Source organism: Hesperophylax consimilis, chromosome 5 (genome assembly GCF_061612785.1).
Source record: "Hesperophylax consimilis isolate HC1 chromosome 5, BYU_Hcon_1.0, whole genome shotgun sequence".
NCBI classification, from domain to species: domain Eukaryota; kingdom Metazoa; phylum Arthropoda; class Insecta; order Trichoptera; family Limnephilidae; genus Hesperophylax; species Hesperophylax consimilis.
Genome location: NC_142840.1, coordinates 42,419,342 through 42,444,547, shown reverse-complemented (window position 1 = coordinate 42,444,547; position 25,206 = coordinate 42,419,342). Strand labels below are relative to the sequence as shown.

Below are 25,206 nucleotides of genomic sequence, written 5' to 3'. Positions count from 1 at the left end.
AATAGTATTCTTTTATTCGCACGTACACGTAATCAGGTGAGGCTGATTTGGGGAGACCATTTGACCTCTCCAACTGGTCTCCCGACTCATCGCCTTCCGCCGCAGTGGGAGGGATATATTCATATATCTAGAAGATAACTCACAAATAGATGTTCTATATACCGACTTCTCTCAAGCTTTCGACAAAGTAAACCACTCAATCCTTATGGCCAAACTATATGCTATCGGTATTAGAAACCCCTTGCTACCCTTCTTTAATTCTTATTTGCAATAGAAAACAAAGAGTTAAATTAAACAACTTTGTGTCTACTATCATTGAAGTAACGTCCGGCGTGCCTCAAGGAGCGCATGTAGCGCCGCTACTTTTTAACTTGTTTATAAACGACATAATTAGTATTTTCTCTCATACACGCTTTTGGCTTTTTGCGGACGACTTCTTTCCAATCGGATATCGACTCTTTCTATGATTGGTGTAAAATTAATTGTTTGAAACTAAATGTCGATAAATGCAAAATTATGTCCTTCTATAGATCAAAAAACCGATTGTCTTCGAATACAAACTTAATAATATTTGCTTAGCAAATGTTACATCTATTAAAGACCTTGGTGTCTCTCTTGATAGCAAGCTTTCTTTTCGGGATCACATAAATCCCTCAAACTACTTGGTTTCATCACTAGAATCACTTCGGACTTCAAAAACGTAAATACCCTTAGAACTCTTTACTGCTCCTTAGTTCGCCCCCATCTTGAATATCCTTGTGTTATTTGGTCTCCTTTTTATGCTGTCCACATTCGACGCATTGAATCTGTTCAACATCGGTTCTTAAGAGGGATTGCTAGGAGGCTAGGATTAGAAAAAGGCAAATACTCATATGATGAAATTGAACTAACTCTAAACCTCTCTCCTTTGGAAGTCCGACGGGAAAGAAATGACCTCATTTGCTTCTTCAAAATTATAAATGGTATTATTGATTCACCTACTCTAACTGCAACTCATTCCCTTCAATATCCTCTCGCAGACTCAGAAATAATGAACTGCTCTTCCTCAACCATCATTCGACAAATTATGAATATTATTTACCATTGTAATATTAATTTCTTATAATTAAATTATAATATGTCAATGAAATCCTCAGCACGGGAGATCCCAGTGAGGATATCATTATCTCTATATGTTACTAAGAAAAGAAGACAATAAATCATTATTATTATTATTATTGTCCAGAATGTGTAGACTGGTCAACTCAAGTGAGAACCTTAACTTTTTGGGATAAGTCTGAATGATTTTTGCCAGTCGCTAAACAAGTGACGGAATATTATAAGTGTCCTGTGGTCCTGACCCACGGCGTATTCTTGACTTGATTCGACTTGTCACTTTATTTTCTTATATTATATCTGCCTTATGTCTTTGCTTCCATGTACCTTTGTCTACTCCTGTATTTTTAATTTTACTGTATTTGTGTTATTATTTTGTAATTTGGACGATGTCCGTTAATAAATAAATAAATAAATGTCTGGATTCCTAACCAACCCTCATATCTTTTACCTTCCCAGAACATCCTCTCCTTCCTTTCCTTAAAAAAGACCCTCCACACAGTACCCCAGGAGATGACATAGGCCCTGAGGGAAATTGTTTTCCTCACGGCCTCCTGTGGGGGTTGTAAAAAATAGACATTTTCTAGGTTAATTTAAAATCCTTGCAAGAGGTTCATTATAAAAATATAATAAAAATTTATGGGTTTTGTAAATATTTATTGTTTGAAATGAAAACACATAAATCATCACACTGAATAAATGGTTTATAATACAATAGACATCGGGGTACTAAGTTTAGTGCTGTATTTTCTCATCCGTTTTGAGTATTCATTTATAAAGGTATCAAAATGAATTAGTTATAATATAGCTAAGTTAAGGCAATTGTTGATGCAAAATCACTTAAATAAATGCTGTGTAAATGAACTTATTATTAATTGTTGATTGGCATATTAACATAGACATGAGAAAACAGTAGATAGGAACATAAGGTGGGAGGAACAAACCATGTTGCGAAGAGCGGGGCTTTCAATGACTGGTCAATAAATTAACCTGACGTCTATTTTACAATAGCGCGCAAATTGCTAGCAGCAGTAAGAATGTTATTGCAAATTTCCGCCAAAAACTTCCACTTGTTCCCAAAATGGAATATTTTATTATGGTATTTAAGACCCCACATACCCAATTTCTACTGATTTATAACAAGTTTCTCGTTAACTCTTTAAGTTCCAAAAAAAATGTTATTTTACAAGATAATATCTTAACATTTGTTGTGCCGAAACGTTAATGAAGTGAAATAAATTCCCTTTATACAAAAAAATCAAAAAGCTACGAAAATGATTAAAAACACGTTTTGTTCTGTTATTTTAAGTTATAGGCATGCAGTGTATGTTTAAATGCAACTAAAGCATTTTTAGAGAGATTTTTACTCTATTTCAAATGAGTCAAGTTTAATTAAATATTTTCACCATTTATGCTTAATTATTATCGTATTTTAATATTAAAGCGCTCCCTCTAACATTCGTATTTCCATATCTCCCTTTCAAACAATCTTTGAACGCTTACTACGGGGCCTTAATTAGACACTTACAAATAAGTTATAATTTACTTACCGCAATAACAAACCCGTGCACGCCCACGATATTGTGTATTTAGGATTGTCACACAAAAGCTCATATCATAAAAATAATACAATCATCTCTTTTAATTTGAATTATTTTATGTTCATTATTTCACACACTAAACTTAACTAAAATAATACATAGCAGGTTCATTATTATTTGCGCCAAGGTGTAGTAGAGACTCTCAGTATCGCCTTGGTTGCTTGAAATGGCTTATAAATGTCATAACTACGTTCAGTCACACAACATAGTCGAGAGTGGGGATGCCATAGTACGTATCCTCTTAAATATATGTGAATTATTCAATTACAAATTATTTAATTGAAATAATCCATAAACACCTAAGCGTTTAGCCATCATTTTATGCAAAAATAAATTGATATATGTTTTTGAATAGGCTTTTAATAGAAGTTAAATTTCAAGGGTACAATAATTTTACCGTGAATAAATAAATAAATGTTGAAATGAAGCAATATGAAATACATAATACGACGGAGGAATATACAACTTTAAGTAAGCAAAAGAAATAATTAGCTGTGTATTTGATTAAAGTGAATCTCCAGTAGTATAATGATGATGGTATGTGATAGTATTAGTCTACCTTGCGTAGAAAAGTCCCACAACCGTTACTTTAGCGAACTTTACTTTTCTGTGGAAGGTCTCGTTATTTTGATGTTCGCTCGCCGGTGGTCAATGTATGAATATATGCTGGAACTCTCCAGTTCCAAAATGAATGTCACATGAGAAAAATGATTTTGAAATCTCTAAACAATAATAATATAAATCTCGAAATATTGCTAATTTATTAAAAATCTCTTAAGAATTATCCGTATTCCTGTTAAAAATGGGATTGTAGGCCATTAACGAATGAATAGGTATCCTAAAAAAACTTTTAATAAAATACCAATGTTTTGTTAAGATGTCCGAACACGTGTTCATAAAAGTCCTCACTTTTTTGCATTTCGTCCTTATGTATTATTAAAACCAACGCAGGTGTGCAGGAATGACGATTTTAAAAGATTTTCAATCAATCAGCCTTACTCTCCGTGCAGGGAAGAAAAATTTAAACAATAATAATTTATTCATGAAATTAATTTTCATCGCATAAAAGTAATTTTATTTGCCGGAATTTACCTATTGTAATTTCAAGGGAGTATTTTGGAATTTGGTTTCAGTCGGGGCAGGAAATGCCATTGCGCAGTAAATAGGAACTCAATGACCCTCTGATTGGACAATGGACAATTCGGTATCTAGGCCATGCGACTGTCCATTTCACTGGTCAACAATGATAAACAAAATTAAAGTGCAGTATTTCACTGGGAAATGGCATTTCGAAAGCTTTTGTTGGCTATTTTAAGCTTTTCGCGTCTGAGCTTTTTTTGTACATCTACACCGCACAAGTTTATCTGTTTAAAGCCGGAGATCCGTTCCTTTGTGTACGTTCGTGTGCGGTGGGGAAAGCGACGACAGATAAATAAAGATAAAAAAAACTTCTACAGAAACCCATTTAAATTTTTCCAAAAATCAGTATGAATTGATCATACGCTGACCTCTATTGAGATCTATGATATAATATTATTGTTACAAGCAAATTGAACCCTCATCCAGAACTATGATAGGGAAGTCTGTTTGATTGGCGCTAAGAAAGTGACTGAAAAGAATTTAGGCACCCTAATTCTTGGTAATAGAAGTCTGGGATGTTCCCAAAGATATGGCACGTTGGATATATATATTATTACATGTGAATAAAATGATATTTGGTTGGGTCCTGAACAATACTTTTCGCCATTAGTAAATTAATTCAATTTCTTAAAATGTCAACAGGTGACACTTTTTGTTGACGTAGAACTGTTCTACTTTCAATTATTATTAATACATAAATTGAACGATGTTCCTCTTCCGATGCACCTTCGTCAATGAGTTGCATACTTTGAATAAAGCAAGGATTGTGTACCAGGGCAGATGAGGTTTCAAGGATTGTGTACCAGGACAGATGAGGTTTCAAGGATTGTGTACCAGGACAGATGAGGTTTCAAGGATTGTGTACCAGGACAGATGAGGTTTCAAGGTTTTGGGGATTCAATCCTTCTGCGGACGGGTTGATTCTTGGTTAGAAAAAATAACATTAATGTTAGTGATTTTGCACCAACAACTTTGCAACAAATACCATAACGCACATTACATACAATTCACATAATTATCATAGCAGAATATTTACAAATCTGTGGAAATTATTAAAAAAAAAACATTGCACATTAAAAAATCATCACACACAACTGGCACATTAATATTTAATACAGTAATTAATTTTGACTATCACAAGTGTTTAGACAATCAAATAATTCGTTTTAGAATCTATTACAATGTAATTCAATAAATACAACATGCCTTGATAAATATTGGAATTTTTGATTTGGATATTTTGCTTTGAGTTTTTTGAAATTCCTAATTCTTTTATATTTATTATATTTTTGGTGACATCATTATAATATAAAACTACAGACATATAAATAACATACCTACTCCACTACATTTTTTTTTTCTATAATAATTACAAATTTTATTTTAATGTTAAACAAGCTTGTCATTTATTTTATTTTGTGGGAAACATTAAAAATGAATGTAAAATCAGTACAAAACTGTGATATAATAGCAAATAATAGATACGATGCCCTCGCTAGGCCTCTTTATTGCTTTACGGCCTTTTAACTAAAAGATAGAGCAACCGCTTTGATAAAGAATACACTAGATTAGCCTTTGTGCAACAAAAATGACAGGCAATATAAAGGAAAATATGCACAAATATCACACTGCCAGAGTTAAGTTAGCGTTTTTGTAAACTCAATACTCAACACTCATACGATGTTGCAAAATATATATACAATACAGTACAAAATATTATTTTATCTAAAGAAATTGAAACAATATTCCCTTATCTAAGATAATTTCACTGTAGTATCTCTCTCCGCTAATAGAGTGTATTCTCTTTCAATAGTAATGTATTTCTTATAAAAGTTTAACCTATTTTAAGAAGTCTTTTTGTAAAATGAGTTTGTATTAAGAAATGGCTGAAGTTAAAATCTTGTTTAATGCTTACTTAAAATGATGTACAATAAGTATTTAATAATATTATTAGAAGTATGAAATGTCACATCTGAAACTTTCTCACATTTACTTGAATTTAAGGCAATCTCCATCAATCAATCAGTCAATTAGTCAATTACACCACAGTCACGGCAGATCCAAATGTGAACACACTGCCAGTTATATCCAATAACCTATGTACCTACCGTAATAATTGTGTTTAGGATAGCTTTATTACTGCGTATCGTTATCGGCGGACACTTATCAAAAAGTATCCACTAAATACAATTACTTTAATAATTTGGTAAATTTCAAGAATATTTTAGTTCAACTTGTTTGATAAAGTCACTTTCTACGTTTGGAAGAGCACCTTACTTTACTTAGATGATTGTCAAAATAAATAGAATGATTCTAACTCTTTGATAATTTATTTACAATTTTAATAATATTGCAATGTTTTTCATGTATGTACATAGATGTAAAATACATAATACATATACAAATGCAGGTTCCTGTTTCATCTGTTCCACGCGTAACATTTATGATCCAAAATCTTCAACAAGTTAATTATATAGTTCCTTTGAAAATGGATAGAATATGGGTTTCCCACAATAAGCACAATGAGCACAATGAGCACAATAAGCACACACGACTGATCTTTGGTTCAGTAACATTACGGTAGGTACTTGGTGAACAACAAATACTATCCTCTTACAATACATATTATATTGGCGGAGGTTTTCAACAGTAAGACCTTGTTTTCATTGCATTCTATATTGATTTTATTTTTATTTTACAAACTTCCCAGCATCTTTTAGACCCCATCCACATTATTTCAAATTACACAAGTCTTAGAGAAACAGGAGCAATAAAAACATTTTACAGTTGCCAATTGGATTACCTACTTATTTCTACTTTTATGCATGCAGAAGAGAAATACTTCTTAATTGATCTATAAAAGTCGAGGGTAAATGGAAAGATTTTTTCGATATATGAAAATTCTTTTAGCATAGGTATGTAATTATTTTATGGGTAGTAAATTTTTGCACAAAACTTGAACATTTAAATGCACATACTGTTGTTTAACTGTATATATATTATGTGAATTTCGAATTTAAAAAAAGGTCTATGATAAATAATTCTTCAGAAGGAATAATTATGTACAGTCATTTTGTACTTTCCTCCCAACCAACATTCACAAACATTGTTAAATAAAATAATGATTTGCTTTTTGTTGGCATTAACTAGATTTATTGCCAATTATAAAAGGGCGAAATAACTTAAGGAATCAAATAAATTAATAAAAATAATATATTATGGGTAACAACTAAATGGGAATGTAATTTAGAAGTTCAAATGGAAAATTATTGAGGCAAGCCTTCGCAAATAGCGAAAAAAACATCGGTCAACAGTTAGGTTAGGTTAGGAGATTGCAACAAGCAGAATGAGAGGTTGAAACAGAAATGGAAAATGTTGAGCCAGATTTATTCATCATCATTGTTGAAAATCATGCATTTTCAATTTGTGAATGAATGGCTAAATGGCAAATGTACTAAAACCACGATTACATATTTGCTTCTGGTGTCAATGCGTCGCATTACGGGAATGAGAGAGTAGAATATTCAATTTGTGAATGAATGGCTAAATGGCAAATGTACTAAAACCACGATTATATATTTGCTTCTGGTGTCAATGCGTCGCATTACGGGAATGAGAGAGTAGAATATTCAATTTGTGAATGAATGGCTAAATGGCAAATGTACTAAACCACAATTACATATTTGGTTCTGGTCTCAATGCATCGCATCGCGGGAATGAGAGATTAGAATATTTAAATCTATAAAATATGGGTCCTCGTTACAATAAAACATATTCAAAACAATATGTTTAAAATACAATGTCTAGATAAACATTCAACTTACGTACAGCGCTCTAAAACAATAAATATTTATTAAATAAAGCTCTAAAAATAAGGCAAGCAATTTGAATCCCTGTGATGATAGTATAAAATTTAATTAATATGTAGTATGTAAATAAATTACCCAGTAAATATCAGTTGGAACTTAAATAATGTCACTTAATATAGTTGTTTACGGGCTGCCCATTCCAGGTTATCCATAGGATTAAATAAATAATGTAATTCATTATTTAACTAGAGAAGAGGAATGACAATACATATTGTAATACCATGTTTTTAATATAACATTTATAGATGGGTAAGGATTTATCTTTTATTACCGTAACACTACAGGTTATTAAGGCACTTAAAATATATGAATTCTAAAATGACTTCATAACTCAATACAATATGTATAGAATGTTCCTAAGAAGCTAGTGTATAAACATTGAAAGAAATTACACAGGTCACTTATTATTATGTATTAAAAACCATCACATAAATTACCATTACATCTGATATTAGTAAAAATGTATATAAAAATTTCGGCAACACGTTGGTCAAATATGTCCAGTGTATTGTCACACTAATGCATACATATTCACAATACATACACCAAAGAGGGAATTTCAAATATTGTTAGTAAAAAATAAAAATGATGAAATCATGCATGGAGTTGGAAAATAAATAATTAGGAACTTTAATAAAAAATCACACAAAGATATCCTTTAAAGCTAAACATTTATAGCATCTACGTAGACCGTTAATAGTAAACAATTGTAATAATTATTCTGGCTGATGGCTAATTGAACAGCGGCACAATCCAAAGATCAACTTACATTATATTACAAAAGATGGATTTTTAAATGAAAACATACGCATGGAATATTGCACTCAATAATATTCAGAGTTGGTGAAATACCCAATTCAAGGATTTACAATTCCTGCTGCAGTAAGGAACTCCAGTGAAACATACGCATGGTTGAATATTGCACTCAATAATATTCAGGGATAGTGGAATACCCAATTCCTACTGCAGTAAGAAACTCCAGTGAAACATACGCATGGTTGAATATTAGGGATAGTGGAATACCCAATTCCTACTGCAGTAAGAAACTCCAGTGAAACATACGCATGGTTGAATATTAGGGATAGTGGAATACCCAATTCCTACTGCAGTAAGAAACTCCAGTGAAACATACGCATGGTTGAATATTAAGGATAGTGGAATACCCAATTCCTACTGCAGTAAGAAACTCCAGTGAAAACATTAAAAGATTTAAACGCCCTGTGATTGGTCGGCAGGTTCTGACAGAACTTGTGGCGCTTCCTCGTGGGTCAGTTGACCATGTGCATGACTAGCACACGGGTCACCATTGCGGAATACACATGTACCTCGCCAGGTTTCCATCGTTTTGGCTAGCTTTGAAAAAATAAAACTTTCGAAATTATGCATGAAATGACATTTATAAAAATACTGGTATAGAAGTTAGAATATTCATAAAATAAATTTAAATTGACTGAAGTCCTTATGAGATTCATTAGCATGAATACGAACATTAACAATTTAGTGTTGAATCACCTCACTCTGAATGTTATAAGTGCAATTAAACATTTCACTGAATCCGGTATTCTACTGACTGAGAAAAAGATTGTAGTTCATTGGGAAGCTGGTAATAATTTACAGAACACTTCTGTATATCTCGAGGAAAAGTTTTGATAAAAGAATCTATTTAGACGGGATAGTTTTGATTTAATATTTCCATTGGTCCATTTGGCTAACCAGGAGCGCATTGCAAAACAAATACACGCAATAATGGTTGAATCTAATATCAATGATAAAAGGCATTAGCTATTCAGCCGAGCAGTTAGGAAAAATATAAACATAAATAAATAAGACTATTAGATTTACTGAGCATTTTACACTGATAAAATAATCAGAACACTAGCCATAATATAGCTCACTGAACATCAACTGGCTTTTTCCTTAATAATAAAAATACATTCATATTGTCTTTACCCTTTACGTAGACACTGCCTCGAGGCTCCAAATCATAAACATTCCCTAATACTTGGGTGCAAGCCTCCCCCACCTGGATGCGGCCATTAACCCCCGTGGAATCCATGCGGCTGGCGATGTTGACGGCGTCCCCCCAGATGTCGTAGTACAGCTTGGTAGTGCCGATGACGCCGGCCGTCACGTCCCCGAAATTATAGCCCACGCGCAAGATGAGGTTGAACTCCAGCAGGTCGCGGTTGAACTCGTACACCACGCGCTGCATGGCCAGAGCAAAGTCCATGAGCGCGTACAGGTGTGCATGGGGGTCGGGGTTCTCCAGGCGCATCTGCGGGTTGAGCCCGCTGGCCGCCATGAACGTGCTGCCGATCGTCTTGATCTTATCCACGGAGCGGAATTCCGGGTGCTCCAACAGTTCGTCAAAGTCTCCAATCAACTCGTTCAACACGCGCAAGTATTCCTTACCGCCTAAGTATGACTCATCGTACATTTCGTTAAAGTTAACAATACTGGCAAATATTATGCCCACATTTTTATGGTTCTCGGAATATTTGGCAGTGTTTTTCAGTTGGTCCGCTACGTGTCGGGGAATAATATTATGCAGTAGCCAGTCGGCCTGGTTCCTCATACTCTGAATGCGGATATTGTCTCTGTTTGCCACTATGTTTCCATAGAAACTCATTCTGTAGCTTATTTCAAATTCTCTATTTAAAAACCAAACCAAGATGAGAATGAGAACAATATCCAGGCAGATTTCTCCCATGTAAACTTGATGGTGTATTTCCTCAAAATGATTCTGAGCAACGTTAGTAAGATTTTTGACTTCATCCAAGGCATTACCGAATAATGCCGTCAAAGCGGGTAATATTGCATCGCCCGTTACATTTTCTCCTTTGATCATGAAAGACGAATTTGCAGCGTTATAATCCTCTGGAAGAGATGTGTTCAAGGTGTCTTGTAAAGTTGATATTGCTTGTAATAAGTTATGTTGAAAACTTATTTGTTTTGCGTGAGCCAATTGACTGAACGGGGAATTGGCTTTGTTACATATGAAAAGTGAAATGAGTATAAAAATAATGGCCGACAAAAGAACTAAAGCATTTTTCACCAACCAATTAATTTGCGTGAAATTACAAAAGTGCAAAAGGCTCACGCAGAATAAAAAAATATAATATGACTGGTCTCCGCCTGCAAACTGTAATGGGGAGGTGCTGCAAGAGAAGTTGGCAAGAACAGAGAGCACCGGGAGACTGAGGAACATTCCACCGAAGAAGTGCCAGGGATACCAATGGGACAACCGATACAAGATGTCATCCAGTTTACTCGGCCGACTGTTATGCTCGTGGTTTTGCAACAGTGATTTAGATAGATCCCAGTGTCGGTGTACGCACAAAGCAATGGCTACCAACTGAAAGGTAACAAAGACAGCAAACACCGCTATCCAGAGAGGCCTCGGCTCGTACAAAACAAACAAGGAAGCTGATATTAACAGGAAAATAAGTGCCGACACGAGGACATCCAGGTACGTGTTGAAGCGAGATGTGGCTAAAGTCGGGCATTCCATTTCTTTTTCATCTATTCTGTGGGCATTGTTTCTGTATTCCTTCTCCATTTCCCGAGACTTGAAGAACAGGGTGAAAAAGGAGAGTGGAGGCTTCACGAAGTAGCTGAACCTAGATTTGGCATTGTCTTGGACACACCTGATGAGCTGGAGGTCCGATTGTTTCCTCAGTTTCTGGTGACAGGGGTTTGGGTGTATGGGGTTGATTGCCAGGGAAGTTCGGGCCAGACTAGATTGGCTTGATGTGTAATATCCCGACACTCGGCGATGCAATTCCTGCGATGCTCCTATTGCCGATTGACTCACCATATAAATCTGTAACAGAATTAATACATTTGTGATGATTACTGTCAATCTAAATGTATAAGACAAGATGCTAGAGATGTTTAGATTCTAAACTCTGTCTGGCAACTCATCGACGGACTAAAAATTGTACACTAAAAACGATTGTTGAATAATCTTGAAGATTATTTTTAATCAATTTAATAAAAGTGTGGCATTAAAATATTTATTTAATTTATCTCACTAGCAGTATAAAAAGGTATTTGTCAATCATTTTAGATAAGATGTTGAGTCTTTCTTACATTAATAAGTAGCTTTCCTTACCTAATTACAAATATACAACAACCCATTGCTTCTTTATATACATACAGAAGCAAATGATAAAATATGACAGATGCACGCACAATGAGTGTGGAGTGGTCGTACAAGATGGAAGCGTGATTTCCTACCTGATGCTGTATGCTGGAGCGGCGACTCGTGCTGCGAATTCCCGAGTCTTTCCGACTGTTCACCGAGGGACAGAGGCTGACCTGATCTTCCGTGTGCAGGTGACGGAGGTGCAGGGGGACCACAGGGAGATCTTGAAGCTGGCTCATGGTCGAGCTCCTGGCTCGGGCCCGGGGGATCTACAAATCATGGGAGGTGTAGTAGCGTGGACAGCTTTCTTTTCTTTTTATAGAATGTTTTCTGTTACTGTGTACGCAATCCCAGGCAGAACATAGCCAGTATGATCCGTAGCGTAGGTGACCGTAGAGTAAGCTCGTTGGTATTGTACCTAACAGATTGTGATAAACCATCCAAATTCATGCATGTATATAAAATGGTAATTATACTACTGCATATATTCTGTGGAACTGAACCACCCAATGTTGTCAGCAGGGATGGCAGGAGGAAATGAGGAAGGAAAAGTTGTCAGCAGGGATGGCAGGAGGAAATGAGGGAGGAAAAGTTGTCAGCAGGGATGGCAGGAGGAAATGAGGAAGGAAAAGTTGTCAGCAGGGATGGCAGGAGGAAATGAGGGAGGAAAAGTTGTCAGCAGGGATGGCAGGAGGAAATGAGGAAGGAAAAATTGTCAGCAGGGATGGCAGGAGGAAATGAGGAAGGAAAAGTTGTCAGCAGGGATGGCAGGAGGAAATGAGGAAGGAAAAGTTGTCAGCAGGGATGGCAGGAGGAAATGAGGAAGGAAAAGTGGGGATTATGTACTTGGTTATTAAATTTAGCTAAAGCCACAATTGCTATTACATGATCAGAGATTCTTTTTGCTTAAAAATAGGGAAAATATAAACCATAAGTAATTAGTTACGTAATCTGCAGGGAAAGCTGAAAATAGCACTGAATTTGTGGTCACACTAAAAATTATGTAAATAGAGCAAGGTATTTTATTATTTCGTAAAAGAATAAACAAAACCATCCATAAACCAAAAATCAAATTGGTCAGCAGATAAAACGATTTTAGACATTATTTATGATATTCCTTGCATTTATGACACAATAAACATTCATTGTTTGTTTGTTTCAATTGTTAAGCAGTTACTAATATAAATAATGGTTCTTCAGTGGTATCACGTATTTATTTAAAACTCTGCTGCACCCCGCCACGTGGCTGCAGATAGAGAAACAATAGCATTTGTTACTTTTACGTCCACTTATGGCACAGATGGCACTTACTTTTTACCTGTCACAGGTGACAAAAAGCATGTTTTTACCTTACACAGGTGACTATATAATATAGGAATATAAAAACACAAGCGTATTATAATGCAAACGTTGTGTCAAAATTTCAAAGCAATCCGTGAAGACCTTTCTGAAATTTAAGATTTTGAACAAGCGAACATTTACATTTTTATTTATACAGGGTGTATCGGCACTAACCCGACAAACTTTAACCAGCTATTCCTTAGCACATTTGGAGTAAAAAATGTTATGTACACTTTGCTGTCCGGTAACATTTTTTTTCTTTTAAAAACAAAAAATAAATAAAATTTCCACACTCCGCTACTGCCCACAGTATAGGGGTAAAATAATTGGCAACGCCGCGCTACTGTCATCTCTTTCACACATATTCTGTCTCAAGTCCCGTGTGGTTCCCGCCACCCCGTCTCGTATCAGTGGTCAGTGCTGTTTTGGGAGTTCGCATGTCATCAAGTTTCTAGTTTCGTTTTTGTTTTGTTATCTAAGTTTTTACTGTTGAAATATGCCCCTCAATTATCCACCTGCCGAGCAAGCAGATATTGTTTTTGTTTATGGATTTTGCAATGGAAATTCACGAGCAGCCGTAAGGGAGTATCGCATGAGGTTTCCTGGAAGACGCGTCCCACACCATGCTACCTTTGTCCAGGTTTGTACCCTATCAATTGTTTATTGAAACTATTTACATTCATTGATAATGCCAAAAAGCGCTTTTGAAATTTAAACTGGGAACATTAAAAACATAACAAGGGGCCACCAACTTTAAAAATGTAAATTGTACTTTAGGTGATTTGTGTTCAGTGGTCACTAAACGGCGTTTTAAAAAGTTAATTAATTTTAATCTCTAATAAATGCATCATTCACTGCAATTGAATTCACTCCCTTTCTCACCATGGGATTATTTAAATTACTTGAATTCAATTTCACCCCTGTGAATCCAAGATATCAACCGTACCTAGTTAAGAAAATTATAATTTAAAACACTTTGTTATACATTTTACTATAAAAAAATGAAATAAATGAAGAGAAAACGTAAGTTTTCTGATATGTGCCTAAAATAAGTGTTCTTTAAAAATAAAATGAGTGAAAAAGCCCGCGATTGTTTATTTGACATTATTACTGAGCTGAATAATAAAAGCAGTTGTTATTTGTTGTTTTGTTTCAGATGTATCAACAATTGCGTGACTGTGGCATCGGACGGATTGAAGGCGCCGGCGGAGGACACAACATCGTTCCTGTGGCAGTTGAGGAGAGAATCCTGAACTTAATTACCGAAGACCCCACGCTGTCCGTGCGTCGGGTCGCTCTGATGATAGGACACAGGGAACACATGGCGGTATGGAGAGTTCTGAAGAAGCACGGGCTCAAACCTTTTCACTATAGGCGCTGCCAAGGCCTCATGGAGAATGACCACTTTTCCAGAGTCGTGTACTGCAGAAGAATGCTGCATAATGTCATAAGAGATGCAGACTTCATGAAAAACATATTGTTTACCGACGAAGCACAGTTCACTAAAACAGGAGTGCTAAATGTGCACAACTTGCACCATTGGGCTGAACAAAACCCCAAGCTTGTTCGGGAGTCGTCGAGCCAGGACAGATTTTCCATCAACATGTGGGCAGGAATCCTGGGAAATCAAATACTCGGTCCAATCGAGTTGCCTCCCAGACTAAATGGACCGATGTATTTGGAGTTCTTACAAGTGCAACTGGGCGAGATTCTGGAAGATGTGAACCTCGAATTACTACGGAGAATGTGGTTCCAGCACGATGGAGCCCCACCACACTATTCGATTGCCGTGCGGAACTACTTGGATGTCGAGTTTCCTGGTCGTTGGATAGGCCGTGGAAGTCCGGCCATTGCTTGGCCACCAAGATCACCCGACCTGACCCCCCTGGATTACTACCTGTGGGGGGCTCTCAAGGAAAAAGTGTATGCTAAGCCAATAGCCTCAAGAGAGCAACTGCTCGAACGAGTGATGGAAGCCGCTGCAGAAATTAAAGCAAATCCTGCAAACTTAAATAATCAAAATATAACAAGACTACACGCTTGCATCGAAAATAATGGTAGTCACTTCGAACAAATGCTCCAATAAAAAAATTAACATAAACTACATGTCCGCATTTTCATTTATTATTTATTGGTAAAATTCTCACAATGTCATTCATTTACACATCAATATTACCTACATATCAATATTTAATAAAATCTGTAGAAGAGTATGCCCGTCGGCATTCAACAAGTTTTTCGACAAGTGTGTCGAAAAGCGTCTTCTCTCTTTCCTACACACTAAATATTAATGGTTAAAAATGAGACGACTGATGCTTGTAAGCGCGCCAATACGTAAAAACAACGAAACTCGAATAAGAATTGCCAGGTGGGTTTTTTAATCGCTTTAATCTGACTTTAAACAATAATTAAACACGTAAAAATTATTTAATATAATATTACAGTACAGTACTTTGAACCTTCGCAATAAATTTATTTGATTTTAAGTTTAGTTTGTAGAACTCCATTTCAATTTAGAGATTTTTTTTATTTTAACAGTCTTATTAAAAAATTTATAAAAACAGTGTGTTTATAAACAAGTTCTGCTAGTTGTAATTATTATTACGCGTGACAGCTGTTTCACCTTCTGACGGCATTATCAAACTTTGGTAAAGCCACTTACAGACGACGTAAGTGATAACTTTCTTTTTTTATTATTCTGGCTTTATTGATTTCCGAGTAAATTGTCGTAAATTATTATTTGCTAATCCCAATATTATTTGCTAATGCTAATAATTAAGTGAAATTTTAAACAATGCAATAATAGGATTATTGCATTGTTAATTTCACTTAATGTCGTTGGTATTTCCAACTGATGACTCAGGGGTTTATTTCCCTGAATAATTAAGTATTTTGGGGTCTAATTATTATGCATTTCATTACATCCGATAATTTAAACAATTTTTATGTTGAATTGGGGTAAGTTTTATGGCTAAGGGAAGGAGTGGAAGGTGAGGAAGTACCTGGATATTCAGATCTGGTCACCAAATACGGCTAGTCATTTCAAGCAACGTTTAAATTCTAAACCTGGATATTCAGATCTGGTCACCAAATACGGCTAGTCATTTCAAGCAACGTTTAAATTCTGAACCTGGATATTCAGATCTGGTCACCAAATACGGCTAGTCATTTCAAGTAACGTTTAAATTCTAAACCTGGATATTCAGATCTGGTCACCAAATACGGCTAGTCATTTCAAGCAACGTTTAAATTCTGAACCTGGATATTCAGATCTGGTCACCAAATACGGCTAGTCATTTCAAGCAACGTTTAAATTCTGAATTAATTAATCAATTACGAAAAAGCGTGGGGTTAAGAATATTTTTTTTAAATTATAGTTGTAATTTATTGTCGATTTTTTAAAAAAATTGCGATATTTTAAATAAAATTTAATAATTATTGTTTAAATAAATTAGCAATCTGGCAGCATTCATTTGCAGGTGGTCAATCCAATGCAGTCATGACGTTTGTGTGAGTGCTTTCCTTTGTCTCAGTGTGTTGCGCAGCAGTTTTATATGAACCGTTTTTTGATTCATCGGGATTGTTTTTAAAACTATACATTCTTTGTACCTTCAAATTAGTGGAAATAAACTTAAGTGTGTCAAGCTGCTCGTTATATTCCGGTAATTCTGGAAGGCTTTTAACATAAGCAATAATATTCATAAATCACATTCCGCGAAGTTGTAAATAACTAAATTTATTAAAAAATATACGTTGTAGGATAGCCTAGCAAGTAACATTTTGACAGAGCACTTACGGTGATTTAAAAAACAACGGCGCTGTTCAAATAATCCAATTATTATTATTGATAAGTACCTAAGTGAGGAAAATTGTTTTTAAAAGTGCTCAGAATTATTGGACTTCGATTATAAATTCAGGAAATCTACTAATTAGTTTCTTAGTTTCAAAATTAGACTATTTAATACGTGAAACGCGTAAGAGGTGAAACCAAAGCATTCCAGAGGTGAAACAATTTAGATACAAAAATAAAACTGATGTGTACAATACAAGAAGACAATCAGTGATTCGCATACGAAAAATGTGAATAATCATTATTGTTAAATAAAATATTTCTTTTCTGGTACTGGATTATGTAATACGGGCTTCGTTCGCAGCAACACGCGAGAGTTGCGATGTTGCTTTCAAATTTTGACAAAGGATAAAACAGTGGTGACATGTGGTGAAAATATGTTTAATTAATTTTTTATTAAAAAAAAACGTTACCGGACAGCAAAGTGCACATAACATTTTTTACTCCAAATGTGCTAAGGAATAGCTGGTTAAAGTTTGTCGGGTTAGTGCCGATACACCCTGTATAGATCATAGACTAAATTAGACTAGACACGGCAAATCCATTGAAAAATGACCCCAACACAATTTTGGTTTGGTTCACGTGCACATTTATGAAAAGGCGCACGCATTGTGTCACAATGCGAAATGGGCACTGTGCATTGCGTTTTACCTTTTGTTGATCTAGAGTTAAGTTATTTTGCTTGTCAGCTATGCTGGGCAAGTTCATTTTTTCAATCACAAAAATAACCCAGTTCCAAATATTTTAGATTGTACCTATTGAGGACTTTATTTTAGAAAATGTAATCAGCTATCTGAATACAAAAAAATATAAGTAGGTACCTAACAGATAGCTTGAAGGCAGTGCATTAACAAATATCAGAAATTAATAGAACTTCACAACCGACAAGTAAATTTTCTGACGTCATCTTTCAAACTAGTCAAAATCATGACGTCATGCAGTGTGTTATACACTTTTAACAAATACATTTAAACAATACGACATGGCACGAGCCTGGCACATGATAATTATTGATGTGTTGGTTAAAATCACGCATTTTTACTTGATAAAAAAAACTTTAGAAGTATGGGTTATTTTTTTGGGCTCGTCTCTAATTCAGGATTGTAGTAAGTCCACAATTATATGAAAAAATCGCGTCGTTGAGAAATTTATTTTGTGTGTACTATGTTACTTACATTGTTATTTTCATTGAAAAAATATATATTACAAAGTATATATATATATATATTACACTTACCTTTTTTATTATATATTGAGCAATTTTTTAAATGTTACCTTAATCAGCGCAACAACTATTAGCGACAAGCGATGTTGTATTATAACAAAAATGTGTTGTTTTTTGTCATATTTATTTATACAGGGTGTCCGGAAACTTGTAGTACAAGCGGGAAACTGGTGAATCTACATCACATTTGGAGTCGATTTTGTAGTATATATTTTTTTTATTTGAGCTTTCGTTATCGAGTAAATCGAGTTTGAAGTTGATTTTTTTTTTATTTATTTTTTTTTTTTTTAATCAAATTCTTATAAATTATTACTGAAGATCAAAGTACCCAACTAATTAAAACTATTTGAAAGTAAAACAAATGAAGAAACTCGGATTTGAAGCATTATTTCGAAATCACCCTTCATTTAACCCGGTGTAATCATAAAATATTTCTGCTCTGCAGGGTTAAAACATCTGTTATTCAACCCTAAACACCAGAAAAAACTTTAACCCTAAAATAGCCGAAAAATATATTTTTTTGGTTTTTTTTTTTTTTTGAAAATGCTCAAATCAAAAAACTTTATGTTTTTTTGGGTTCCCCATGCGGTGTAGATTCTCCAGTTTCCCGCTTGTACTACGAGTTTCCGGACACCGTGTATAATTATGACTATTGCTGTAGAGGTGATGAAGGTGGTGGAAGATATGTTACATGAAAAGGAATGTCCATGTAGGCTTAAAATGTTAGGTATAGGAATAAATATTTTCTATATACATTCCAATAATTATTCTTAAAATTTCTTACTTTCGCTTAGGTTTCCCCTAAAACCGAGAAGAAATTGAGAAATGGATATAAGCAATCCGGATTCAATTATGTGAAAATAACTGGGTAGTATTTATTATATATTGTATATTTACAAATACGGAAAAAAGAGTATTTGCTAATTAATTTTCAAAAAGCGGATTGCAGGCCTTTAACGAATGAATGAACAGGTTTCTGGTTGAACTTTTAGTAAATTTCGAATACATTAATTATCACGATGTCAGAACAGAGTTTTTCTAATTTATTTAAAAAAGGGTTGCAGGCCCTTAACTAATGAATTAACAGGTTTTCTGTTAAATTTTTAGTAAATTTCGAATACATTAATTATCACAATATCGGAACACGTTGACCGTACCATTATCAGGAAATCATGTGTGCTCAAATCATTTTCATCCCAAATGTTTAGATTGATCAACTCTCAACTCCTCGAACAATAAAATTATTCCATAAAGCAGATTATGCAGAGATCAATGAGAGACTGAAAGAAACCGACTGGTCAACCGTTATTAATGCACCGGATGTAAATACAGCGTTAAATTCGTTTTATGTTATAATTGAACAGATTATCGAAACGTTTATTCCTAAGAAAGTTGTGAAATCTGGAAAATATCCACTATGGTACACGGCAGCCTTAATAAAAATAACAAACGAAAAATTAAAATTCTTTAGAAAATGGAAGCGTTATCGAAACCCCCTTGATTATCTCTCATTTTCATTGCTTCGCAAAAGGCAAAAAACAGTCGCTTCAGCAGCTTACAAAACCTACATTTCTACAATAGAATCCGGTATACAGCATAATGTTAACCACTCAGAACATTAGAACGTCAAAAGACGTAAATATGATAATAGCGGTCAAGACATTAGAACCTCTTTTCACGTAAACGCGCGAGATTTTACAAAAATCGATTTATTTCCATCACTAGTATACGGATTGCCATGATTTAAAAAACAGAGTATCGATAATGAATAACGCTACGCGTCTGTATTCAAGAATATCTATGGAACGTAGAGGTGCATTATCTAAGCCGATTGGATCTGTCATCTTGTTCGTTCATAATTTATTGCGTTTCTAAATAATTTATTAAAAATATTTTAGTTTGGACGGTTAATATTTTGAGGTGACTAATAGTTTTTAATTATATTTCTTCAATATATAAAGTGTTATTTCTTTATGATACTCAGAAAAAAGTACATTTTTCACGGCTTTGAAATAATGGTCAGCGATTTTTACATATTTTTGACGTTTTCATAAAATGTATATTTAGAAACGCAAATATTTACATATAACAACACAATACGATAGTGGATTTCATAATCTTTCCAAAACATTTTTTAGAATGACGCTACGTTTCCCAAAACGTGAGTTATGAAGCTTTTAGCAAAACTCGTAAATAACACAAACATTTTCACGTTTTGACAGTTCTCAAAGGAACACACAGTAAATAAAAGTCTTTGTCTGAGAGGTTAAAAAAATATGGTCCTACGTCAATTCTCAAAGAAAATCTCCTGCCATCCCTGATCATATGAATTACGGTGAAAAAACTGCTAATGACAGTAGAGGAGTAGCCAACTTATTTTCTGAGTATTTTGGATCTGTATTTTCGAATGCTCAACCTGCACATACAACCAATGCCAGTATTTGCTCTAATTCAAATAGCATAATCAACTCAATCGAGATCAATGAAGACATCACATTCAAATACCTTAAGTCCATTGATATCAAAAAGGGGCCAGGGGATGATCAACTTCCAGGGATCTTCATAAATTATTGTAGTAAACAATTGACAGCCCCCATTTTTGTTATTTTCAAACTATCGCTATCTGAAGGAACATTTCCCGACAAGTGGAAAACAGCCTTGATTACCTCAATATATAAAAATGGCAGTAAAAATGATGTCTCGAACTATCGACCTATATCCAAATTACCAATACTAAGTAAAGTATTGGAAAAAATTGTTTACGATCAATTATATTCTACTATCTCACCCTCACTCTTAAATAATCAACACGGCTTCATGAAAAATCGCTCCACAACTTCAAATCTTGCATTTTTTACAAATTTTCTTCATGCTCAAATGGATATGCGATGCCAGGTAGATGCCATTTATACGGATTATTCTAAAGCATTTGACCGTGTTAATCATTATATTCTTTTACAAAAGTTATTAGGTCTAGGAATTCACGGTGACCTCTATAGATGGATCGCATCATACGTCAATAATCGGCACCAAATCACGGTTGTCAATGGTTTTGCATCTTGCTTAACGGAAATCGTCTCAGGTGTGCCCCAGGGGTCGCATCTTGGACCACTCTTATTTAATATTTATATAAATGACATTTACGTTTGCTTTAAAAATAGTTACTTTGTTTTATACGCGGATGACATAAAAATTTATAAAGCTATACAGTGTTTATCCGATTGTATGGAATTGCAAAGCGATCTTGATAATTTGTACATATATTGTGAATCAAATTTATTGTCCTTAAACAAATCTAAGTGTCACTCGATTACATTTACTAGAAATAAAAACAAAATCATCTATCCATACAACTTGAATAACAAACCTTTACAACCTATGTCTACGTGTAAAGATCTAGGTGTTTACTTAGATAGCAAATTAATTTTTGACAAGCACATTGAACACATTATTTCAAAATCCTACAGAATGCTAGGTTTCTTATTAAGAATATGCAAAGTTTTCAAAAGTGCTAAGACTCTGAAATTGTTGTTTTGTTCATTGGTCAGAAGTCCACTGGAGTATGCTTCCACAATATGGAATCCTCAATATAAGGTATACATAGATTTAGTAGAAAGTATACAGAATAAATTTTCGAAACATTTACTCAAGAAATACAACAATACTACAAATAATATGTTAACTATGTATACAAAAAAGACGCACATTGTCAGACCTGTTGTTTCTACATAATCTGCTAAATAATAAAATAGATAGTCCCGAATTGCTATCCGTCATTGGTTTAAATGTTCCAACGAGGCGTACCAGGCACACTACACTATTTCATATTGAAGCCAACAATACCAATGCAGCAAACAATTCAGTTATTACTCGCGCAATCACAACATACACCCATTACGAAAAATTACTACATTTAGACATCTTTCATGATTCCTTTCTAACATACAAAACTAACTTATTAAATTTCTTAGCATGACATATTTCAAAAATATTTTTACATCATTTTTCAAAACTCCTATTTATTAACAGTATATTACAATTCGTGAGCTTATTATAATTCTTGTTTTCAATTCATTTATTATTTATTATTTTTATTATTATCCACACACTTCCTTCCTTTTATAACAATCTCAGGCGAAATTACGTAATGATATTTTATTGACATACGTAATAGGTACTACAACTATGTAATAACTAAAAATATCTAATTGTATCTAATTGTACTGTGTATGTCTTAACAAATATAAATAAAAATAAATAAATAAATAAATTGCAATTTCCTTCAGGTCCTTTATAATCTTTGAGCATTCTGTGTGGAGGAGAGAATGTAATATATCCACAAATTAGTTATCGTTGCTTAATCTGAGAAAGGTTATTTTAATTACTGGTTTTTATCGTCTAGCTTTGATTAAGCACCATCTATATATTTCACAAAAATGGCACTACAAAAATAAACCGAATAGGCATTTCTCTGAAATCGTATGATATTACCAGCAGTTACGAAATAAATGTCGGTCCTACCCGATCGGCATGCATTTGGCAAGGTTGTGTGCGCGGTTCACTCCAATCCTTAGGAAGGAAGGTACAATCATCATTTTTTCCGTAGATATGTGAAGTTGTGCCTATATTCTAAAAAAGGAGACAAACACAATGTGAAAATGTAAAAGCTTATTTAATGGGCATAAATAAATAGATATTATTACCATGTAACCGCGACCCTCCCTTGTCCCACCCCACCACACCCTCTCTGAAGCTCTGTCCTCGTCTAATATGATTTCTCTCGCTTTATTTTAACATTATATTTTATACCTTATTAATGTTTGTACCTAGACTAGTTTTTTATAATGCTATCTTGTAAACCAAACAAAGTGGTTAAAAAAAAAATAACTTTTCATTTGATTAAAGTGTCAAGCCACAAAGCTGTCTTTAATAATTATATACTATTTTATATAAATAATTTTGTAAATTCATAAAACTTCTACTCAATAGTAAATATATGTAAGTTTCCCGTTTTGGTTCAATATGTAGTTTACAGAATCCAAAACTTAAAATGTGAAAATAAAAATCATTTTGTATTATTTATTAGTCCTTTACCTGATTCAGACCTGGTTTAGCAAAAAAATGTTGGTTTGGTGACGACTTTGTATTCAAATTACAACACCTCAGTAACAAAAGGAACGCTGTTCCTTGGTTTCGCTTACGAGTTTGAACACTTGTACAAGGAGTTTAAACAAAGTTGGGTTGTTAAGTTCATCTCCATATTTGTGACGTACGCTATGTGGTGTCATTTTTAAATGAATTTAACTAGACAAGGCTAATCTAGTATAATACATCAATGATATAGATAGATGAAAAGTTAAGAAAGGATAGAAAAGAAGGTGGGTAGGAAAAGATTGTGCTTATTCGGTGATGTGAACTAAAAAGTGTGTGCGTGTGTGTATACAGATACATTTGGTGCTGTGTGCTAAAAGGTGTGTGCGTGTGTATATACAGATACATTTGGTGCTGTGAGCTAATAGGTGTGCGTGTGTTTATACAGATAAATTTGGTGCTGTGAGCTAAAAGGTGTGTGCTTGTGTGTATACAGATACATTTGAAAACACAGACAATATTTGATATTCTATTAAATTTCATTAAAACAAATGCCAAAGGTGTAGCTTGAATAGTGTTATGGATGTCAGAACACCTACATTTTAACAATCTGTTCAGAAATCTGTTTTCCAAAGTACACAAAAACTCAAAAATGTGAGTTCTGGCATCGTGAAATTTACACAGCTTTTACTATTTGAAATTGTAGGCCAACCAAATATTTCTAGCTCCCAAATAAGATGCATATTTTCTGTTCCATACATTATTTCTCAATGTTATGAACATAGTTCTTTAATAAAAGGTGTTGAAATTTTGGTTAAGTCGAGAAGTAACTGCTATTTATGTACCTTTATTTTATTAAAAGAATCATCACTTTATATAAAATCATGCCAAACTTATAACAAAATCTACACTAGCTCTCATTTTCACAGTGTATTATATTTCAAACCGACATGCCGCCATTAGAAATTAATTTCATAATGCATCGATGTGCCAACCCTAAGTTTAATTAAAAAAATCCTTTCTATACCAAATGAAAAAGAGGCCAGAACTATAGGTTACAATACTGTTTTTGATTTGGGTATTGTAATAGCAAAAAAAAATTGCGTTACATCATCCACATTCTATGTATATGATTTCATAAATCATAAATTTTGCATTTTTTTCAAAAAATGTGTCTAAAAGTGGCAAAATTAAATGAAAAAATATTATCTTCTTAAAATTTCAGTTACTTGATTGTTCGTATTACAAAAATCTCTCTTATATCTGTAGGCTTGCATAATTGGATTAAGGGTATTCTCAACCTAGCTCTCAGGTCTTAAAGAACGGGATAAAAACACCCAATTTGATCGCGAAAATAACACATAAAAAATACATTTGCCAAAACTCGCTCATGTGTTTGTTTACAAAAAAATATTACCAACCAAAACATATTTGTGAAAAAGAGTATCTCAAAGGTATAACGCGCAAGTTGAAAAGAAAAGGAACACTTTCTAAAGCCCGGGGAGATGAATGATTTGTAAAAAGGGCGGACGCTCATGGGGAGATCTAGCTGGCATTAACTAGATTCCGCCCGTGTACGGTTGAGATAAACCCGTAATACACCATTCTCACTATACAAATGATTTATATTTTCTAATGAAAAGTTTCAACTTTTTGATGTTATAATTATAGTTGATGATAAAATTGTTATAATTGTTGTGTAAAATTCGGCAAAGCAAGCGTATAAAATTCCTGAATTTTTCGACGTACCTATCGCTTCTTTACTAAAATTTTTAACAGTCATTTTTTTGATGTGGAAGTTTGTTTCTCCTTCAAAGTAATGCACAACCTTTTCCATGTTTTCCCGT

The 25,206-nt window shown here is 34.0% G+C and overlaps 1 protein-coding gene across 3 annotated transcripts in view; it reads right to left on the bottom strand.

The window, feature by feature from the left end:
- Positions 1-1,731: 1,731 nt before the first annotated feature.
- Positions 1,732-25,206, bottom strand: part of Ac13E (Adenylyl cyclase 13E) — a 36,080-nt gene continuing 12,605 nt past the window's right edge. For all 3 annotated transcript variants that reach the window (XM_089631890.1, XM_089631892.1, XM_089631891.1), the window contains 2 exons: positions 11,945-12,121; positions 1,732-11,528 (listed from right to left, as the gene is read on the bottom strand). In XM_089631890.1, the coding sequence (XP_089488016.1) occupies positions 9,597-11,528; positions 11,945-12,121 (2,109 nt within the window). In that variant the 3' untranslated portion in view covers positions 1,732-9,596. The remainder of the gene's footprint in view (positions 11,529-11,944; positions 12,122-25,206) is intronic.